Source organism: Trachymyrmex cornetzi, unplaced genomic scaffold (genome assembly GCF_001594075.2).
Source record: "Trachymyrmex cornetzi isolate Tcor2-1 unplaced genomic scaffold, Tcor1.1 scaffold229, whole genome shotgun sequence".
Taxonomy (NCBI): Eukaryota; Metazoa; Arthropoda; class Insecta; order Hymenoptera; family Formicidae; genus Trachymyrmex; species Trachymyrmex cornetzi.
Genome location: NW_017296945.1, coordinates 154,447 through 173,255, shown reverse-complemented (window position 1 = coordinate 173,255; position 18,809 = coordinate 154,447). Strand labels below are relative to the sequence as shown.

The window sequence follows — 18,809 nt, the reverse complement described above, 5'->3', positions numbered from 1 at the left end:
ACATGCGCGTTATATAATTAATCAGATAACTGTATTAATCACATATCACGTCGCTTTTCGCCAAATCGGATTCGTTCTTTCGCGATATTTATTAGAAGATATATAATATCGACTCACAGGTCGTTGTGCATTTTATTCTCACACGTGAATACTCGAATCTCTGTGAAGATTACCGAGCTGAGCCTCAAATAAAATGTCGTTCAACAATTTCTCAGCTATTATTCTTTGGTCCAGTCTCATATTCCTGAGCTTGGCGGCAACGTTGCGACCGATTGCATCGTACTCGTCCTCCATTATAAATGAATTATTATGTGATATTCTTAGGGATGGATCCGCCGATTCCGACTCGTCGGATCCCCGGATTAACGATGTGTCGTTCCAATCCGCATGTTGTTCGTAAGATTCATTCTTTTCGGCCGTACATTCCTCCTGCTTGTGGATACATTAAATTAATTACAACATAACAAAAAGAAGAAAACAATATTAAGAATCTTTATTTAGACCGCATATATGAGAAACACAATCAATACTAGAAGAATGCCTATTACGGTCGAAGTACAGTTTCAACATATTAACATCTTTGTAATATGATGCTTGATGGTAGCATCAAATTATTAAAATTGCTTGTCAATTTAATTCACGATTACTAGAGTAGTTTCAATTGCGTTTATAGTCCAGAAATACAATTCGGCGCGCATTTTGAAAAAAACTATAATATGGGGTATATGTGCAAGAATATATAGTGTATATTAGTAATTCAAGATGGAATTATTTAAAACAATGAAGATCCAGCTTCGACCGTAATAGGCATTCTTCTAGTATTGAAAGAAAAGAAAACTGATGTAAAATCGAGATAGATAAAAGAAAGGCCAAGCGCAATTAATTTAAACGTTTAAAAAATGTAAATATATTATATATGTTTAAAATAAATCTTAATTAATTTTCATCTGTCGTATATTTAAGTGTACCTTCAGATATTTCTATCTAAAATTAATTTTTTAATAATTAATTACTAATCCTCTTTTCTAATATAGTAACTTATTATTTTTTAATCTTTTTAGGACGGCAAGATAGAATTGAATTACATGGTAAAAAAGTGCTTACCGTTTTACAGCGCTTCTTATTTTGTACTGCTGCACGCTTTCCCGGCACTATTTCGGAGCATTTATCAGGTAACGTCGAGTTGACATATATCGCGGGTTTCCTCTGACTAGATTTGCACCTTATTTTGGACATCAAAGAGGGATGCAATCGCTGCAAAAGTAACAAGGCTGTTACGAAAATAGATTTCTCTAACAATAAATCATAATCTATAATGGTAAAAGAAAGCCCAATGAGAGACTTTAAGCATAGTCACTGGCGCAATATAATTAATATATAATTGATCCACTGCTGGCAATGTTTTGAATTTTATTTTTTTATCGTAAATTCTAACAGACAAATTTAAATTTGTAAAAAATAAGTAAAGTACGATTCATTTTTGTAATAGTGAAGACTTTATTTAAGAATTTCTTCAAATTTTTATAAAAATATAAACTATATAAAGAATCTGCACTGAAGTTCGAAGATCCAGACAGTGAATAAAATATCACATTGTCGACGAAGGATTAATTGTGCAATTGTAAGTATCGTCTGAAGTAATAAATAAAGTTAAATAAATAATAAAATTATCGTCAAAATAATAAATAAATTTAAACAAGGAAACTGTTATAACCATTCGAAATTGATTTGATTGTTCTTGAAATATGTTAAGCACGAGAAAATGTAAGAAACACGTATTTTTTTATATTTCTCCATCTCAGATTTAAGCGATAAAACAATCTTTTAACGTTATAATCCTTATAGTCAATTATCAGCGAAACAGTAAGATGTACAGAAAAATGTTTTAGAAATATTTATGGTTTTTTTTATATACTTGATAACTGTATTTAGATTTTTTTAAATCTAATGTATTAAAAATACCTCGATCACCATTAAGTTTTGAGAGGTTGTTTCACCTCTTAAATCTGAGATTGGATCCATATAAAAACATGTATCTCAAAATCTTTTTTTAACAACATATTTCAAGGAGAATCGAATCCAGACAGTTGTAACAATCCCTTGTAAGAGTAAGAAATAAAAAAAACACCAATAATCGATGCTTAGGCTTTCACTGGCCCCTCTCATCTTCATGGTTTTACATCAAGAAGTCTCTTTTTCATCCTGTCAATCTGCATAGACAATTCTATGAAAGTATCTAATAATTTGTTTACCTTTACATGACTGAGAAAATTCCCAGTGGACTTCAGATTGCCGTTGAGCAATTTCATACACTGCTGACAACGTACCGTAACGTTAGTGTCTTCCACCCTGATCACCTGGAAGTACTCTCCATCCAATAAAGCGGGCAATCGAACCGCAGTTGCTTTCTGTTGAATATTCGACTCGATCTGCGTCACCTGATGCATCTGCTCCGTCTGTTGCTGTTGCAACGTCAACGTATCATGATTCTCTCTATTCTGTACTTCTATTTCTTCCTTGGGCGCATGATTGTTCACAGTTTGAACAATGTCACACTGATAATTTGCTGCGGTGACCATAGACTCGTCATATGCCTCGAATGTTTCCATTTTGTTCTTATAGTCCTGTGAGAAACTTTCTATAACAACGGATTGTGTATCCAAGTCTCCACTCTGCAAGGCAGACGGTGTATACAAACAATAATCCCACTCCGTCTGAATCTTGTACAGCCAGAATAAGCTGGAAAAGAGTAAAACCTTACTGCAGAGTCGAAGCAACTTAAACGTCGCGGTGATATTATTTATCCTTTGAGTCTTATTGAATTTTAGATAAGCTGGTAAGATAAGAACGTCATGCAGGGCAAATCTAGATCAGATAATAGATGAGAACGTGTGCGTTAGGTGATTAAGCATCGCGTAGATACCAACCTTGTCGATCAAGGCTGCACCCGGTTACGTTCGTGCATTGCTAGGGACTGGGTGTCCAAGTAGGAAACTGTGAATGCTCCATATGCATCTCTGTTCGTAAACACGTAAGCAAACAATAATTGCTTCCGATAATTTTTTAATCTTTCCTACTGTCCGTGTGTGGTGGCTGCACTGAAGTAAACAAAGCATTTCATTAAGTGTCAATCCCGTTGTTACGTATCTGTTTACAATATATAATAAATGAGTAGATTTAATATACAGTTATAAACAATTATCGTACCATTTTTTTTATATTTCAATGATAAATTCGTAGATATCCAATGTTCCAGTCGATGCGCATAACCGGTGAAATAATCCTGTTCAGGGAAGGTTGATACTTCATTCACGTTCTAAAATGTGACAATCGCACAGGTCATTATCGATTGAGTTAATTAAGCAAAGATCTCGTTCAATTAATTTATGTGCAGTTAAATAACTCACAACGAAGCGATGGGAAAACTGGAAAATCGCCGTACACTTTTAACCTGCATGTTACTACCAGTAAATCAACACGTTCTGTTGGAGTTGGTTGTAGTTGGTTGGAGTTGGCGATACTGAAGAATGAAGATGTCAGCTTGTTTCTTGCTGGATGGATGGACAGGGACGTAATACGTGCACAAACAATAGATTTTTTTCCTTTCACATTGAAGAAAAAAAGAGAAACGATAAACTGCAAGAAGTGACGTTTAACATTACTAAATAAAGTAATATTTAACACAGAATATATACATATATTTCATAGAGCTCGTTGATTTTGTAAAAGAGAAAAATATAAATATAAATTTTGCAATATAAAATCGATGTTCCGTCATATTTCACATATAAACTTGTTTTAGGCTTTTAAATAAAATTTCACTTAATTATTAACTTGTTTGTAATTATTAATTTTATTCGCATTTATTTTGGAACATGAAATTCACTCATTTAATTTAAACATGAAAATAAACTTTACCCTGGTGAAAATTTTTCTCATAATTTTTACACGAGTTGGAACATTTTTCAAAAATACTCAGAAATGTTCGGAAAGTTTATGTCTTCTCTCAGAATTTTTCATACAAATGAATTCTGAAATATTCTGATATCTCTCATTCCATAATTTCTAAAAAATATTTTTAAATTTTTTAGATTTTACAACATTTTATCAGAAATTATACTTACAAGAAATCATAAGAATCTTACGATATTCATAATTAACATATATAAGAAATGCTGAGGAAAGATGTAGATTTTCTGAGAAATGTTCCAATTCGTGTAAAAAAAGAAAAAATCATAAAATTATAGAGAAATTCTGAAAAATTATATGAAAAATTCTGAGAAAACTTTTCACCAGGGTATTACAGCTATTTATGACAATTAAATGAATTACGTTGTTCCATTAATAGGATTAGTATTAATTTTTATATAAAATTTTAATAAACACTAAGAAGCTTACCATTAATTTTTTTGGCATTTTTAATCCCTCTTTTTATGTGATCTGACGATGCTTTAAATTTCAGCAAGATGCGCGTACGCCACTGGGCGTCACCTGATGCTCGCGCTGCGGCGCATGCGTGAAAAATCCCTCCGTTGGCGTCACTGCGACGCTTTTCGTGGCGTATTTTGCGGCATTTACGGCCAACGTCGGTATGAGGTGAGGTTTGCTCGCGTTTCCAAATGTGGCATGTACAGTGATGAACCAGTAGCAGTCCTCGCGTTTCGAACAGTCTGAACGACTTTCCACGTTGTAACCCGCATCCTTTTACTCGCAATTCGTATCGCCGCGCCGTCGACATGTCGGCACTTGCCGCGGAGAATAAAACGGAGTACGAGGAAAAGGAGCAGCACACGAGGTATTTCTCGTCCTTGCGCTTCAGCGCGATGTAGCGCTAAATATAGCAGTAGTACACACACATTTTTCTTTCGAATTAAGTATTTCTGAATCCTTACAGCATTAAGTTTAATCGGCTCTCAATGTCTTCTTTGTTTTTTTTGCAGAAATAAAATGCTTGTTCTGATTTTATAAAGTCATTGGCGAACGTATACCTATAGTCTTCAACCATAGTCTTATTTATAGACTTAAACTTTCACTTCAGGATTTTATATAAAATATCAATTAATCACTTAATTTTATCATACAATATACAGTCAGTTTCATTTTGAATAATATTTTTGATAATATAAAGCTAAAAGAACGAATTATATTTTCCAGCGAGACAGAAACGTCCTCTGCCACCTCAGCAAAATCTGAGACAAGTAAGGATACAAATGTAGAGAGCCCTCAAAGTAGGAAACACAAGCGGTCGCCAGATCGTGAACGGCCGTCCAAAGTAGCAAAGCATGATGCTGAAGAAGATGCCTCATCTGCTGTACGTGTCTTAACCATATATTACTACTTTGATTGCAAAAAGCAGTGTTTATTAGATATATTCAAGATCACGTCTTAAATCTAGCCACATAGGTAGTCTTAAAAGTTAAGATCCAATGCCAAAATCTCTTAATACAGTCAAAGACACTGTGAGACTTATTTAATTCATATTGAAAAGACACGAGTTTCAAAGAAATGACATAACCTGTATAAAAATGAATGAATACTATGTTTATTTTAATACACAGGAAAATATCATTCTGCTGCAAAGAAAAGTGATTACTCCATTAATTTTGTCTTTTAAATAACAGTTATTTTTAATCGTAAATTAACAGGACTCTTAATATTCGAAATACAACAACATGATATACAAGGCTAATAAGAGTCAAAAATTTTTAACAAAGAATATTTTCTGATAATAATCTTAAAATATACTTTAATAAATTCTAGAAAAATTCCGTATTATGTAGAACTCAAAAGGTCTTGAGATTATACTTAAGGTGATCTGTAAAATTGAAATATGAATACTATTAATTAGTGCTAACATATTTTCTCTTGTGCAGAGTACAAACGTTCCCTCAGATTTAACGACATCCGGAAGCAACGAAAAAAATAAGGACGCAACTGATGCAAACAGGAGTCTTGACAATACAGTTTTGGTAGCCGACCATTACAATGCACTCGAGGAAAAGGGCCTCTCACAGAGAAATCAAAGTCGCATTGTATATATGAGGAATTTTAACAACTGGATTAAAAGCATGCTTATAAGTAAGTATTGATTCTTAGCTGTTGTCTAAATGCTGTCACACCATAATAATGGGAAAAGGATCATTCTCATTCCTATTGCTCGTGGCCGAGCGTGGTGACTTCTTTCATATGCCTGTGGTGCACACATTAGTTATACACAGTCATATGAGACCTACAGTTTAACGTCGATTCCGAACGATGATTTATTAGAGAATATATTGCTCTTGGCAATTTATTACTCTTGGCAAGGATACTCTCGGTGGTTTGCCATTGCCTTCCGAGAGGAGCTACGAGCGTTCGAAAACATTTTCCGATTCTGCCTGGAATCGAACCCGGGATCGATCTTTGGCATAGCAGTCTCATACGCTGCCTGCTATGCCACGCTCGCATTCAGAAAAGAATCAATAAAAGCCAATATCTAATTGCATTCTTTCAGATACATAATTCTAATTCTCATTAATCATTGATTGGTACTGATTAGCAATATTACAATTTAAACTGTTTAGCTCTTATTGCATTTTTTTTTATTTTAAAAAGTATATATGTTACCAAGTTATTTTGGATTTTTTATATTTATAATTTTAGATGCCCTTTTTTAATAGAGCGGAATTATAATAGCTTAAAATTTCTTGTTACGTATATGAGGTAACAGAATCGGGAATTAAACCTGAATCTTTTGTTTGATAAATGATTATTTTACCATTAAGCTATCTAATAAACCTCAGAATTAATTATAATTATAAATATAATTATAAAGTTTGAAAGTAAAAATAAGTATTTGATTTAATTTGGGCTATTTTTGATGATTTAGGAAAAAATTGAATTTTGACTTAAAACTGGCTTATTATTGATCTTGTTATTGTGATTTTATGTTAATTTTTTTGAAAGATCAGTTCTTACAATGAATAAGTTTATCCTTATATTATTTATCAGATGAATACGTAGTCAAAGTAAGACAAGGCAAAAGTTTCGGCACTTCGCTTAGAGTTCTGGACATGTGCTGTGGTAAGGGCGGAGATCTTCTCAAGTGGAAAAAGGCAAATATTTCACATTTGATCTGCGCGGATATAGCGCAAGTGTCGCTTGAACAGTGTCAACAACGGTACAATGACATGGTGAATAAGAAAGGTTCCAAGGACAGAGGTTTTGCTCCTATTTTCAGCGCGGAGTTTATAACAGCTGATTGTACAAAGGTGGAGGATATTTATTCCATTTTTTAACGCTACACAAAAATTCCATCTGCAAGAAACGCACTTGTCAATGGAATTTTGTTAATCAGGAATGTTGCAGGTTCGTTTGAGGGAGAAGTTCGCGGATCCCAGCATGCAACTGGACTTTGTTAGCTGCCAGTTCGCTTTCCACTACAGCTTTGAATCTCTATCACAGGCGGAATGCATGATTCGGAACGCCAGTGAGAGTCTCAAGCCCGGTGGCTACTTCATCGGAACCATTCCAGACGCTTACGATTTAGTGTGCGTTCTCTTCCTCTTCTACTTACATATTTCTCTTTAATAGATAGTACGCATACACGCTCATCTTCTTTTCGGCAACACAGTTCTAGGTGGCAAAATTGTGACACTCATAAGTTCGGCAACGACGTGTACAACGTTGAATTTTTAAGCGAGGACAAAACTAAACCGCCGTTCTTCGGCGCAAAGTACAATTTTCATCTGGACGGTGTGGTCGATTGCCCGGAATTTCTGGTGCATCTGCCCACTTTGTGCAAGTTGGCTCTGAAATACGGTCTCGAATTAGTGGCGTTTGAAAGGTAAGAGAAAAAGCACATCGACTTAAATCTATCATTAATCATTATTTTAGCAAATAATTATTATAAAAAGCTATGCATGTATTATATTAATTTAATCCTAATCGATATTCACAGGTCTAGTGGACATTTTCTTCAACTACAGTGTGAAAAATTATTTATTACGAGTGTTTTTCATAATCTTAGATAATATTAAGTTATACAATCCTATTTCTCGGATTTTGACCTTTAAAATGGAAAAAAAAATTATAAGTGAAAGTAAATTATGTTAACTTTAAGCAAAGATACATTAATTAAGGTACACTGGATCCACGAATATCAGAAATAAATATTAATATCTGAAGACATTATTTTTTCTAGTTAAAATCTCAAAAATCTTTTTATGTTCAGGTTTGAAGATTTCTATGAGCGTTTCAAAAACGAGGGTAGATCTCTTTTAGGAAATATGCAGGCACTAGAAACTTATCCGCCGTATCACGAAGCGCCTCTACTTGGCGATCCAGAGCGAGACTATCATCATGCTGTTGAATATATGCAGAATCTGCCAGCGAATCATCGTAAAATTGGCACTCTCTCGCAATCGGAATGGGAAGTTACTTGTGAGTACAAAAATTCTAATTAAAGATAAGGAAAATTTGAAAATATGAATAAAATATAAAAATTCTGAACAAATCCAATTTACTAAATGAATCTTTACAGCATTGTATGCAGTATTTTCGTTTCGAAAAATGAAGACGATTTGGAACAGCGAAGGAAAGCCGGAATATATCAAGTTATAAAGTTTCGTAAGATAAAGAAAAATATGAAAACTGAAGCAAGGAACGATTTACTGATGCTGCTGATTTTATATTGTACAAACAATTTTATTTGTTACTGTAATGTAACTTATGGTAGGACGATATCATCCGTGTGATATCAGTAGAGCTGTAGCTGCGTATATAGAGCTGACAATCATGTAAAAAGTGTTAAAAAAGCTTAACCCTTCAATGTTACTTTTGGCGTATCAGACTTTTTTAAAAAAAAAATGCTGTTTTGAAACTTCTGTTTACTTTATTACTTATAAGTTTTTTTACTAATCAAGATATACTTGCTTGATGCCATTGTATTTCTTAATGCTTGACATTTCGGTTGAAAAAAATTTGTTACAATATGTTTATAATTTTATAAAAGTTATAAGCAATCAAAGTTGGATTGAATGTTGCACCAATGACAACGTCACAGGTATAGTAAAACGTATGACATTGAAGGGTTAATCATTAGAAAACAATTTTCTTTTTCATCGTTACCGAAATTCTATTCTTTCAAGTCGCAAGAAATTTTTCAGTATAACACGAATGATTTAGACGTCAGGAAATATAAGATCCTGGATACAGTAATGTTAATTTCCTAATTGAGTGGATTATAGATAATCAGCTCGCAACACGGAAAATGAATCATGTATTTTAAAAATTAAGAATTATATATATATAAAATTGAAAATTATTTAATTCTTAATTATACATATACACTGCATATAATTAAGAATTTTGGAATATAATTATAATATCATAATTATTTATCTATTATATAATTATAATATTATAATTGTATACATTTACAGTATATTTAAAAATAAAATTATGTACAATTATTGCTATAAATTATTATCACGCAAGAGAGAGAATGACGTATTATTTTTTAAAACGTGAATATTCTTTTAGCTTATATTTCTCAAAAATAATTGCGCTGTGGAAAATCACTCTTTCGAATATATAAATAAAAAAGAATCAACAGTTTTCTCGCGCGCGCGCCGATGCTTCGAAAGTAGTGAACAGCAATTGATAATAATCGAACGTATGGTGGAGAATTGTTCATAAGATATAATTTCACTATGAATCGAACGTATAGTTCAATACAACTTCACAAAATTCGATCCAACGTGAAGTTGAACCAAACGAAAGAGTTGGTTACATCGACAAAGAATATCTCGTATAAACTTATTCTTTCAAAATCAGTAAAATCACAAAAGTACGGAATAATTTCAAAATTATCGCGTTTTTTGCACCCCATAAGCTTGCGTTGCGATTAGAGCTCCAACGATATTGTAATTTACTTCAGAAATGTCTGGCGATTAATTCTCTTTGCGGAGATTTTTAAATTCCTGTTCTTGGAAGAGTTATCTTTTGCGAGAAGATCTTCCCCGCCATGAGAAAAAAGGAAATGAGAGAATCTATTAATTGAGAAATGAATCAATCAACGATCAGTATATTCTGATTTTGAATTTTGCTTTGGAGAACATTTTGTAGCCGGTTTTCTTATGGCTGCGAAATAAAATCCCAGGGTTGTGCGTAAAAAATAATAATCCACATCTATATACAATGTAAACTATGTAAGCTATGTTTTATATGTCATCTGTGTAAACAATCTATAGATCAATGGATGCGTTCAGTAGAACGCAACAGTTTTGCAACCGTTTTATGATTGCTGAGGTAGGACTATTTCTCTAGATGTAAAAGTAATGATCCGATCAGTGCGAAGCAAATTTCCAACAGTTGTAAAATAAACATTCTACTGAACATAGCCATTGAAACTTATGTTTGTTGCACTGGACTGCACTAAAATTTTTATCTTATATACTTTAGGACTGTTCTTTTTGACTGAACTTTTGCACCAGTTCATCTTTCTTTCTTTTCTCTCCAGGAGAAAAGAAAAGAAAGAAAGATGAACTGGTGCAAAAGTTCAGCCAATAGCAGGCCTTTTTATTCATCAGTCAAGTCATGTATGAACAATTATGAAATTTAATTACTTCTTTTCGTACTGTTATTTAATTTATAGTATTTTATATATTTTACATTTTACGTTGCTTGTATTATTTATAGGAAAAGGATTTAAATTGTGTAAACTAAATTTTTTTATCATCTGTATAAACAATCTATAGATTATCAAAGCTTATGTTCTTTATTGTTGTACTAGACTGCAGTAAATTAAGTTATCTTGCTTATATATTTATACTAAAGTCAGATATATTAACAATCATAACATTTAATTAGTTCTTTCTGTACTATGTTATACAAATTATAATAACTTATATATTTTATATTGCATGTATTATCCAATGAAAAAGATGTAAACTATGTTTTACGTGACATTTGTGTAAACAATTTAATCAAAACTTTGTTTCTTTATCATTGCATTAAGCTTTCCTGTCGCTTATGTATTTTTATTTACCATATTTTCTTATCATATAATATTGATAATCATAAAACTCTCAATTCTTTCTGTTATATAATTTACAATAATTTACATATTTTACATTGCTTGTACTGTCTGCATGAAATAGATGTAAATTATGTAACCTAGGTATTTGTGTAAATAATTCTATAAATCATCAAAGCTTCATTCTTTATTATTAGTAGACTACACAGCTGCACTAGGCTTCCATCTTTCTTAAATATTTTTATCAATACTGAAGTCAGGTGTATTAACAATCATAAAATGTAGTTCTTTCTCTATCCTGTTATATCCAATTTATAATAATTTACATATAGAGCCTCTTAGTTGACAAGTGGCATAAGTCTAAAATTAGGAAAAATGCGTTTGTTATAGAAGTAGAAAGTATTAAGAATGTTTTAACCTCCTCTCCCCCCCCCCCCCCCCCCCCATCATTTAATTTACTTTAGTTTTTATGTTCATAAAAAATAAAAATCAAATTTACATCATAAATAAAGTGACCGTAAAAAAAGCTGGACTTAAGTCACTATTCCAGCTTTTTTTGTAGTCACTTTATTTATGACGTAAAATTAATTTTCATTTTTTATGAACATAAAAACAAAATAAAAGTAAATTAAATTGATAGATAAAACAATTCTAAATACTTACAACTTCTATAACGAACACATTTTTCCTAATTTTGAACTTATGCCACTTGTCAATTAAGGGACTCATATTTTACATTGCATGTACCGTCTACATGAAACAGATGCGTGTAAACTTGACGTGAACAATACGTAAAAGTTCCACGTAAACGTAATCTCAAAATATACGGCACAACCCTGCAAAATCGTCTTCGCGCATCGAGTATTGAACTCGGCTGCGGAATCGTACCGGTTTCAATCGACCTCGCGCCGCGGTGAATGACACCCTCGACTCAGTTCGGGGCGCATCGGATCGGCTCGGGCCCGACGATCGGGATCGCGGGATCGCGTCTGACCGTCGTGCAAAGTACGAAGGGGGGCGGGGCGAGCGGGCGCATGCGCGGTCGCGCGTTTCTGGCACTTAGACTGGTTGCGCGGCGTCGCGACGCGCACGCGAAATACAGTGATACAGTCGTTCGTCGGACGCGGGACGGGACGGACGCGTTGCGGACGGCTTAGGATAAAGTGTGCCGTCTCTCCATCTTTCTCTCTCTCTCTCCTCTTCTCTCTCTCTACTTCCCCATCTTTCTCACGGTCTCTGCGAATTCGCTAACACACTCGTCGGTGCTCGTCGGGAGGCCCGCTGTGTGTGCGTACGCGTACATTCGCGCCCCAGCCATCCGCTCTCGGGGCTTCTTGTGTCTTCACTTGGTCGACGGCGCAGCTGAATCACGGTAGTCCTCGCGCCGCAAGCCCATAGCTGCCCGCGCTGTGTACAGATTCCGTGCGTCCGGGGAAATGGAGCTCGAGCAAGCGGCGCCGCAGATGAACGCGGACCTGGTAAGCGACCGCGATTCCGCGTCCACGTAGGCGCACGTTTTCGCGATAATCGCCCGTGGGAGCGCTCTCGCCTCTTGGTCCGTCTCTCATCGTGCCCGACGCGAAAATTTTCTAAGTCCCAAAATGGCGTCTGCGACTAAGTCCTATCGTGGCGGACGGCCGAACCCCGAGGCGCGCGCGAGAGTGCTCCCCGTGGCTTCCCGGCTTTTCAACACCGTCGAACGGACGCGCGCGCCCGCGTTTGACCTTCCCGGTCGCGCTGAACGGTCGCTCGTCTGTTTCAGGAGAAGAAGATCAAGGAGAGCGGCGGCGACGGCGACGGCGTCTCCGGGAATCATAGCGGTGAGTTCTTTTACTCGGAGTACTTGGACGCGTGCGAGGTGAGCGTTGACCGAACGGAGGCGAATAGTTGAATTAAAATCGACCGATGGACTCGCAAGGATCACGGGGAAAGGGGGAATCGAACACGTGTCTCGTCCCGTTCAGGGATGAAGCGCTCGAAGGCGGGATGAGGGATCCTGCAACTGCGGAAGTCGCCCTTCCCGTACCTACTTAATTATGAATTTTGTATCTTCTCGAAAGTTCGAGTTTTCCAGCGAGAGCTCAAGGATGCTTTGAGAAAGTTCGAGTCTTCGATCGGGGATAAGATCATCGTGGGTAGCGATGTTTGAAAAGAATAGCAAAGAGATGTCCAAAACAAATGAATCATGTGTGATAGAAGGTTTAAAGAACCGCGCGAATTTTTGATTGTTCATCTTTTATGGAAAAATTTATTCACGTTTTTGGTCAAAAATCTCATTAAATGCGTGTTTATTCTAATTAATTTTTAAAATATATTTAGGTCATATTTTGCCTATTTTTCTATTTTTATTTTTATTTTTCTTATTTTTATGTGATTCTTAATTTTGCATATTTTATTGATTATGTATTGTTTTCAGCGGTTGAGAGGATATAATTCTAGAATGTTTAATAAAATAACGATAACTTTAAGGTCCGATTCCATCAATATCAGATTAATTTCAATTTATTCTTTATCTTGTAATTCTAAGAATTAAAGCCGAAGTACAGACTTTTGGATAATGCACAATGCATAAAGCATAAAAAAGCCAATCAGAGTTTTCGTTTCATGGAAACGAAGAAAATGGACTTTGATTAGTTTATTTTTTTATTAACTTTTATCTCAGTTTAATTTATTCTAACAATAAGTAATGACTTGAACCGAGATTAAAGTTAATTTACATTGGTATAAATCGAATTAAAGTGTATTCTTGGTGCTTGAGATATTGTTTTCAACTTTGAATTTTATTCAAAGTTTATTCTTTATTTTGTTATTATTTTAGGGGTACTATTAAACTAACATTTATTTTGTTTCATTATATTAAACTTTATGTATCTTATAATTTTTAATAGACAAATTTATTAATGATGAATTTCATGTGTATACTGCAAATTTCAATTAGACATTTAATTTTCCTAGACCATATCAATGGCATGTCCAACGGTTTCGACAAGAAAAGGGAACACAAATCAGAACACAGAGACAAGGATAGAGAGCGGTCTCACAAATCGGATCATAAAGATAAAGATCGGAGCAAAGACAAGGAGAGGAATCATAAAAGCGAACACAGGGACAAGGACAAGGACAAACATAGACATAGCTCTAGTTCTGTTAAGGACAAAGAGAAGCATGATGGTAGCAATAGTAAAGACAAAGATAGAAAGAGTTCGTCTAGTAAGGACAAGGAGCATAAGAGCAGCAGTTCATCTAGCAAAGACAAGGACAAAACCAGGGACAAGGAACATCATCACAAATCAAGCTCAAGCTCCAAAGATAAAGATAGGTAAAATAAAAAAAAGTGTCATTTAAAATATTATTTAATGATGTTTGACGGTGATATTTATCTGATTACGATATATTTTTATTAGGCATCACAGTAGTTCTAAGGACAAGGACAGCTCGAGCAAGGATAAAGATAGGCATAGACACAGTAGTTCCTTGAACTCTAGCTCGCGCGATAAGGATAAGGACCGCAGTATCTCGAAGGACAAGGATAGCAAGAAGCACTCGTCGGAAAAGGACAAGGACAGACATTCCACTTCTCACTCTTCGAGTGAGAAGCATCGTTCCTCGGAAAAAGATAAGGACAAGCATAGAGAAAGTTTGTCCAGCAAAGATAAGCACCGTCATGATAAAGACAAAGATCGCCATCGCCATGATAAGGACAAATGTAAGCAGCAATATTTAAGCTTATTTACATAAATATTTATTATCCCTTTTTAATCTTTCGTGATCAAATGCAGCCAAGCATCGCGAGGAAAAAGAAAAGAAGGATAAGGAGGAGATCAAAGTAAAGGAAGAACCGAACGTGAAGATGAATCACTCGAGTGAAGGATATTACAACTTAGAAATCAAGCCTGAGATAAAAGAAGTAAGATTTCGTTTGCGGTTAACGTTTTGGGGAATGAATATAAAATGAAATACTGATATGGATTTCTTTCCTTAGGAACCCATGACGCAACCAGAATTTGATGATGATGACGACAGCGGTGGTGAGCGACCGCTTTATATTAAGGAGGACGATGATGATGAACCGATTAAGGAGAATGCTAGTATGGATTCGACGGATGGAAATGACACCAGGCTGTCGGATCTCCATAATACGACCATAAAGACGGAAAATGACTCTGAAGAAGAGGATGAACCATTGGTAAATTTTGTTTTTCCAATTTTGTTTTTTATTTTCGGAGATTATTTAGGATCTTTTCATTAAATATATTGATACAGTTATCGGAATCTAAGGTATCGTCAAGAGTGAAGAGAAAAATCGAGTCGGACGAAGATGAAGACGTTCCACTGTCAACGCGTAAGAAAGCCAAGAAAGCTACTAACCAGAAGACCAAGAAGAAAAAACGAAAACACGCGGATGATGATGATGATGATTATGACGCCGAGCCTGAAGATACACCGGTACTAAATTTTTTTATTAACACTTCTTTTAAATTAATTGAAATGTAGATCGTGGAACAGTATGTTTTGTACCGTGTTTGTCTTGTAGAAACCAAAGAAGAAGTCCACAAAGGTAAAAACAGAAGGCGAAGTAAGCCCGAGGAAGAAGAAGCAAGAGGAGGAGCAACAGGAAGTTTGGAAATGGTATGGACACTTAAAGTTTTCCGCTTAAATAATCATATCAATGCGGTTCTTCCTTAATTTTTACTTTAGTTATTTTTTGTTATTTTAGATATTAACTTTAATTACGATTTAAATTACATTTTCTGGTTCTGATATCCGTTTCTATCAATGTAGATTAATTTTAATCTTGGTTCAAATTACTCTCTTCACCTTTTTTTAATTCTTAGAACTAGAAAAAGATGAAGTGTTAAACCTACGTTGATAGAAAAGGGCATTAATATGGAATTCATTCTGTTTCAACGTTCAATAAGTAGATTTTATTCCTAGGGATGAAAGTATCATGATTGTAAGTCCCTAGGAAACACATTCTCCTATTGGAGAATGAATGTGAATCTTCCATAAGAATACATTCAGTGTCCAATAGGAGCGTTTGTCTCTCAGGGATAAAAGTCTCTAAAAAATTGGATATAACATTTATTCCCATGTGGCATCAACCTATATTTCCCTACAACTTGCCTCTCGAATCTATATTTATTCTCAAGTAAAAGATGCGAATGATAGGTGGATGTAATGTCGAGCCTTGTAAGAAGGATAGTAATTCGTTTCTCAATGAGATGTTTAGTTAATCTTGGAGGCCACCACAATTATGTAGTTTATAAAACAAAAACGGATCCATCGATTTTGAGGTTATGTTTGTAGCCATGTTGGTTCGAATCGTTCGAATCTAATATCAAAATTTGAATTGATACCTTTTACTTTCTTCTACTTTCATAATACAGCTTCGTCTTGAGACTTAACACAATTTTGTCATGTATCATTTAAGGATAAAAACTTGCGTTTGTATTAACATAATTGGAACGTAATTAACATAGTTCTATAATTATTATAATTAATATTTAACATAATGTAATATTAAATATAATGTTAAATTCAGGTGGGAGGAAGAGAAGAAAAGCGATGGAACGAAATGGTATTTCTTGGAGCACAAAGGACCAGTATTTGCACCACCCTATGAACCCTTACCCCCTACCATAAAGTTTTACTATAACGGCAAGGAGATGAAGCTGAGCGAGGAGACAGAGGAGGTCGCAACCTTCTATGCGCGGATGCTCGACCATGACTACACGACAAAGCCTGCTTTCAACAGCAACTTTTTCCACGACTGGCGAGAGGTGATGACTGAGTCGGAGCGTGTTAAGATCACCGATCTGTCCAAATGCAACTTCAAGGAGATGCATGCGTACTTCCTGCAAAAGAGTGAGGAGCGCAAAGCCATGACTAAGGATGAAAAGTTGAAGATCAAGGAGAAGAATGAGGAGATACAGAAAGAATATGGTTTCTGCAGTATTGATGGCCATAAGGAAAAGATCGGTAACTTCAAGATTGAGCCACCCGGATTGTTTAGAGGCCGTGGTGAGCATCCCAAGATGGGTAAGTTAAAAAAGCGAGTGCTGCCGGAAGATGTGCTCATCAACTGTTCAAAGGATTCAAATATACCGAAACCACCGGCTGGTCACAAGTGGAAGGAGGTGCGACATGATTCGAATGTAACATGGCTGGCTTCCTGGACGGAGAATATTCAAGGCCAGGTGAAGTACGTGATGCTGAATCCATCCAGCAAGCTCAAGGGCGAGAAAGATTGGCAGAAGTACGAGACAGCGCGGAAGCTGGCGCAGTCAATTGACAAAATTCGCGCGGAGTATCGAGACGACTGGAAAAGTAAGGAAATGCGCATCAGACAACGAGCTGTTGCTCTGTATTTCATTGATAGGTTGGCGCTCAGAGCCGGTAATGAGAAAGATGAGGATCAGGCGGACACTGTAGGCTGTTGCTCATTACGAGTGGAGCATATCAAGCTGCATGAACAAAAGAGCGGCAAGGAATACGTCGTCGTATTTGATTTCTTAGGTAATAATTTGATTATTGCAATTTTCATACATAATATATATTTATAATTAATCCTTTGGTGCTGCACTATGGAAACGTTACATTTGGGTATAGCATAGCCAACTTAATTTGATTGTTTATGACTTTCATGAAAGTAAACATTGTAAAGAATTTTTTTAATCAAACTGCTAGACATTAACGGTACCATGCAAATGCATATAACTTTATTAATAAAAAATTATAAAAATGAAAAAAACATTGGAAAAACATCGGAAAAAGAAAGCTGGGGTATTCTTAGAGTGAAACCAAAGGATTAAAAAGTAGTTGTATTTTTTTATATATTTCTTAATATTATTAGATGTTAAACTTAATTCCTGCCGTTTTTTGTCTCCAAAATTGATTTGTTTCGCAGGGAAGATGAATGAATACCTCAATCAAAATAATTTCCTCCATTTTCTACTTTATTACTAATTAATAATACTTTATTAATAATACTTTGATTAAGGTATTTCCCTTCAAAACAAATCAATTTTGGAAACGAACGGCAGGAATTAAGTTTAACACCTAATATAACGATTCAATTACGTGATTTCTATAGAATTAATTAATCCCACAGGTAAAGATTCTATTCGATATTACAACGAGGTGCCAGTAGAGAAGCGCGTTTTTAAGAATCTGCAGCTCTTCATGGAAAATAAATCGCCCGGAGACGATCTGTTTGATCGTCTCAACACCACCGTGATGAATAAACATCTGAACGAGCTGATGGAAGGTTTAACCGCTAAAGTATTCAGAACTTACAACGCATCGTGGACGCTGCAGCAGCAGCTCGATAAGCTGACTGATCCGAACGAAACGGAGGCAGAGAAGATTCTCTCGTACAATCGAGCCAATCGCGCCGTTGCCATATTGTGTAACCATCAGCGTTCAGTACCGAAAACACACGCGAAATCCATGGAGAACCTAAAGACAAAGATTGACACAAAGAAAGCAGTAATAGCCGAGTGTGAGCAGCAAGTAAAGGACGCTAAACGAGATGCAAAACATGGTTCAGTAAAGGAAAAAGTGTACGTTATTTTTTTATTTACATTTTGTATACATAAAATAAATTTATAATAGATAATAAAATTTAGATTAATAATAATAAACTTATAAAGTAAGTTATTTGATAATTTAAATTTAACTATTTATTATGAATTTTGCACATTACATGCACATAAAAACTTTATAATTTTAGTTTAAATGGTATTTACATAGATATAAAGGCTATTTTATGCTCAATAAATTTAAATTCTTT

The 18,809-nt window shown here is 35.0% G+C and overlaps 3 protein-coding genes across 11 annotated transcripts in view; 2 read left to right on the top strand and 1 right to left on the bottom strand.

Moving 5' to 3' along the window:
• Positions 1-121: 121 nt before the first annotated feature.
• LOC108760612 (uncharacterized) lies at positions 122-10,717 on the bottom strand. Of its 5 annotated transcripts, none has more exons than XM_018506661.1 (6): positions 3,408-3,603; positions 3,208-3,316; positions 2,928-3,098; positions 2,253-2,739; positions 1,105-1,254; positions 122-432 (listed from the first exon to the last, which is right to left on the bottom strand). In XM_018506661.1, exons 4-6 carry the CDS (start codon positions 2,607-2,609, stop codon positions 139-141), a joined length of 801 nt encoding a protein of 266 aa, XP_018362163.1. In that variant the 5' UTR covers positions 2,610-2,739; positions 2,928-3,098; positions 3,208-3,316; positions 3,408-3,603; the 3' UTR covers positions 122-138. The 5 variants fall into 5 exon arrangements, with proteins under 5 accessions (XP_018362163.1, XP_018362164.1, XP_018362167.1 ...); XM_018506662.1 differs by having other exon boundaries at positions 2,928-3,093; XM_018506665.1 differs by having other exon boundaries at positions 122-429; positions 3,408-3,602.
• Rnmt (RNA guanine-7 methyltransferase) lies at positions 4,506-8,823 on the top strand. 2 transcript variants are annotated; one of them, XM_018506659.1, is made up of 8 exons: positions 4,506-4,596; positions 5,155-5,311; positions 5,874-6,078; positions 6,991-7,250; positions 7,348-7,529; positions 7,613-7,825; positions 8,213-8,421; positions 8,522-8,823. In XM_018506659.1, the coding sequence occupies exons 1-8, from the start codon at positions 4,592-4,594 to the stop codon at positions 8,599-8,601; spliced, it is 1,311 nt and encodes a 436-aa protein (XP_018362161.1). In that variant the 5' UTR covers positions 4,506-4,591; the 3' UTR covers positions 8,602-8,823. The 2 variants fall into 2 exon arrangements, with proteins under 2 accessions (XP_018362161.1, XP_018362160.1); XM_018506658.1 differs by having other exon boundaries at positions 4,506-4,795.
• The window catches only part of Top1 (DNA topoisomerase 1), a 10,961-nt gene continuing 1,718 nt past the window's right edge, over positions 9,567-18,809 (top strand). The window contains exons 1-10 of one of the 4 annotated variants that reach the window (XM_018506656.1): positions 9,567-10,190; positions 12,780-12,837; positions 13,973-14,336; positions 14,422-14,723; positions 14,797-14,924; positions 15,000-15,203; positions 15,281-15,463; positions 15,552-15,646; positions 16,560-17,533; positions 18,129-18,579. In XM_018506656.1, coding sequence (XP_018362158.1) covers positions 13,987-14,336; positions 14,422-14,723; positions 14,797-14,924; positions 15,000-15,203; positions 15,281-15,463; positions 15,552-15,646; positions 16,560-17,533; positions 18,129-18,579 — 2,687 coding nt within the window. In that variant the 5' untranslated portion in view covers positions 9,567-10,190; positions 12,780-12,837; positions 13,973-13,986. Of the gene's footprint in view, positions 10,191-11,965; positions 12,496-12,779; positions 12,838-13,972; positions 14,337-14,421; positions 14,724-14,796; positions 14,925-14,999; positions 15,204-15,280; positions 15,464-15,551; positions 15,647-16,176; positions 16,312-16,559; positions 17,534-18,128; positions 18,580-18,809 lie in introns of those variants that run through there. The other 3 variants (XM_018506654.1, XM_018506655.1, XM_018506657.1) reach the window with 3 other exon arrangements.

What these genes read in the sequence shown, in the direction of transcription:
- LOC108760612 (XM_018506663.1), bottom strand. Translation starts at nt 2,609, where the DNA reads ATGGAAACATTCGAGGCATATGACGAGTCTATGGTCACCGCAGCAAAT. An exon ending in ATTTTCTCAGTCATGTAAAG is followed by an intron (nt 1,255 to 2,252) that starts GTAAACAAATTA and finishes TTACTTTTGCAG; the next exon opens with CGATTGCATCCCTCTTTGAT. An exon ending in ATAAGAAGCGCTGTAAAACG is followed by an intron (nt 433 to 1,104) that starts GTAAGCACTTTT and finishes TGTATCCACAAG; the next exon opens with CAGGAGGAATGTACGGCCGA.
- Rnmt (XM_018506658.1), top strand. Translation starts at nt 4,737, where the DNA reads ATGTCGGCACTTGCCGCGGAGAATAAAACGGAGTACGAGGAAAAGGAG. An exon ending in TAACAGCTGATTGTACAAAG is followed by an intron (nt 7,251 to 7,347) that starts GTGGAGGATATT and finishes GGAATGTTGCAG; the next exon opens with GTTCGTTTGAGGGAGAAGTT. An exon ending in GAATTAGTGGCGTTTGAAAG is followed by an intron (nt 7,826 to 8,212) that starts GTAAGAGAAAAA and finishes TTTTATGTTCAG; the next exon opens with GTTTGAAGATTTCTATGAGC.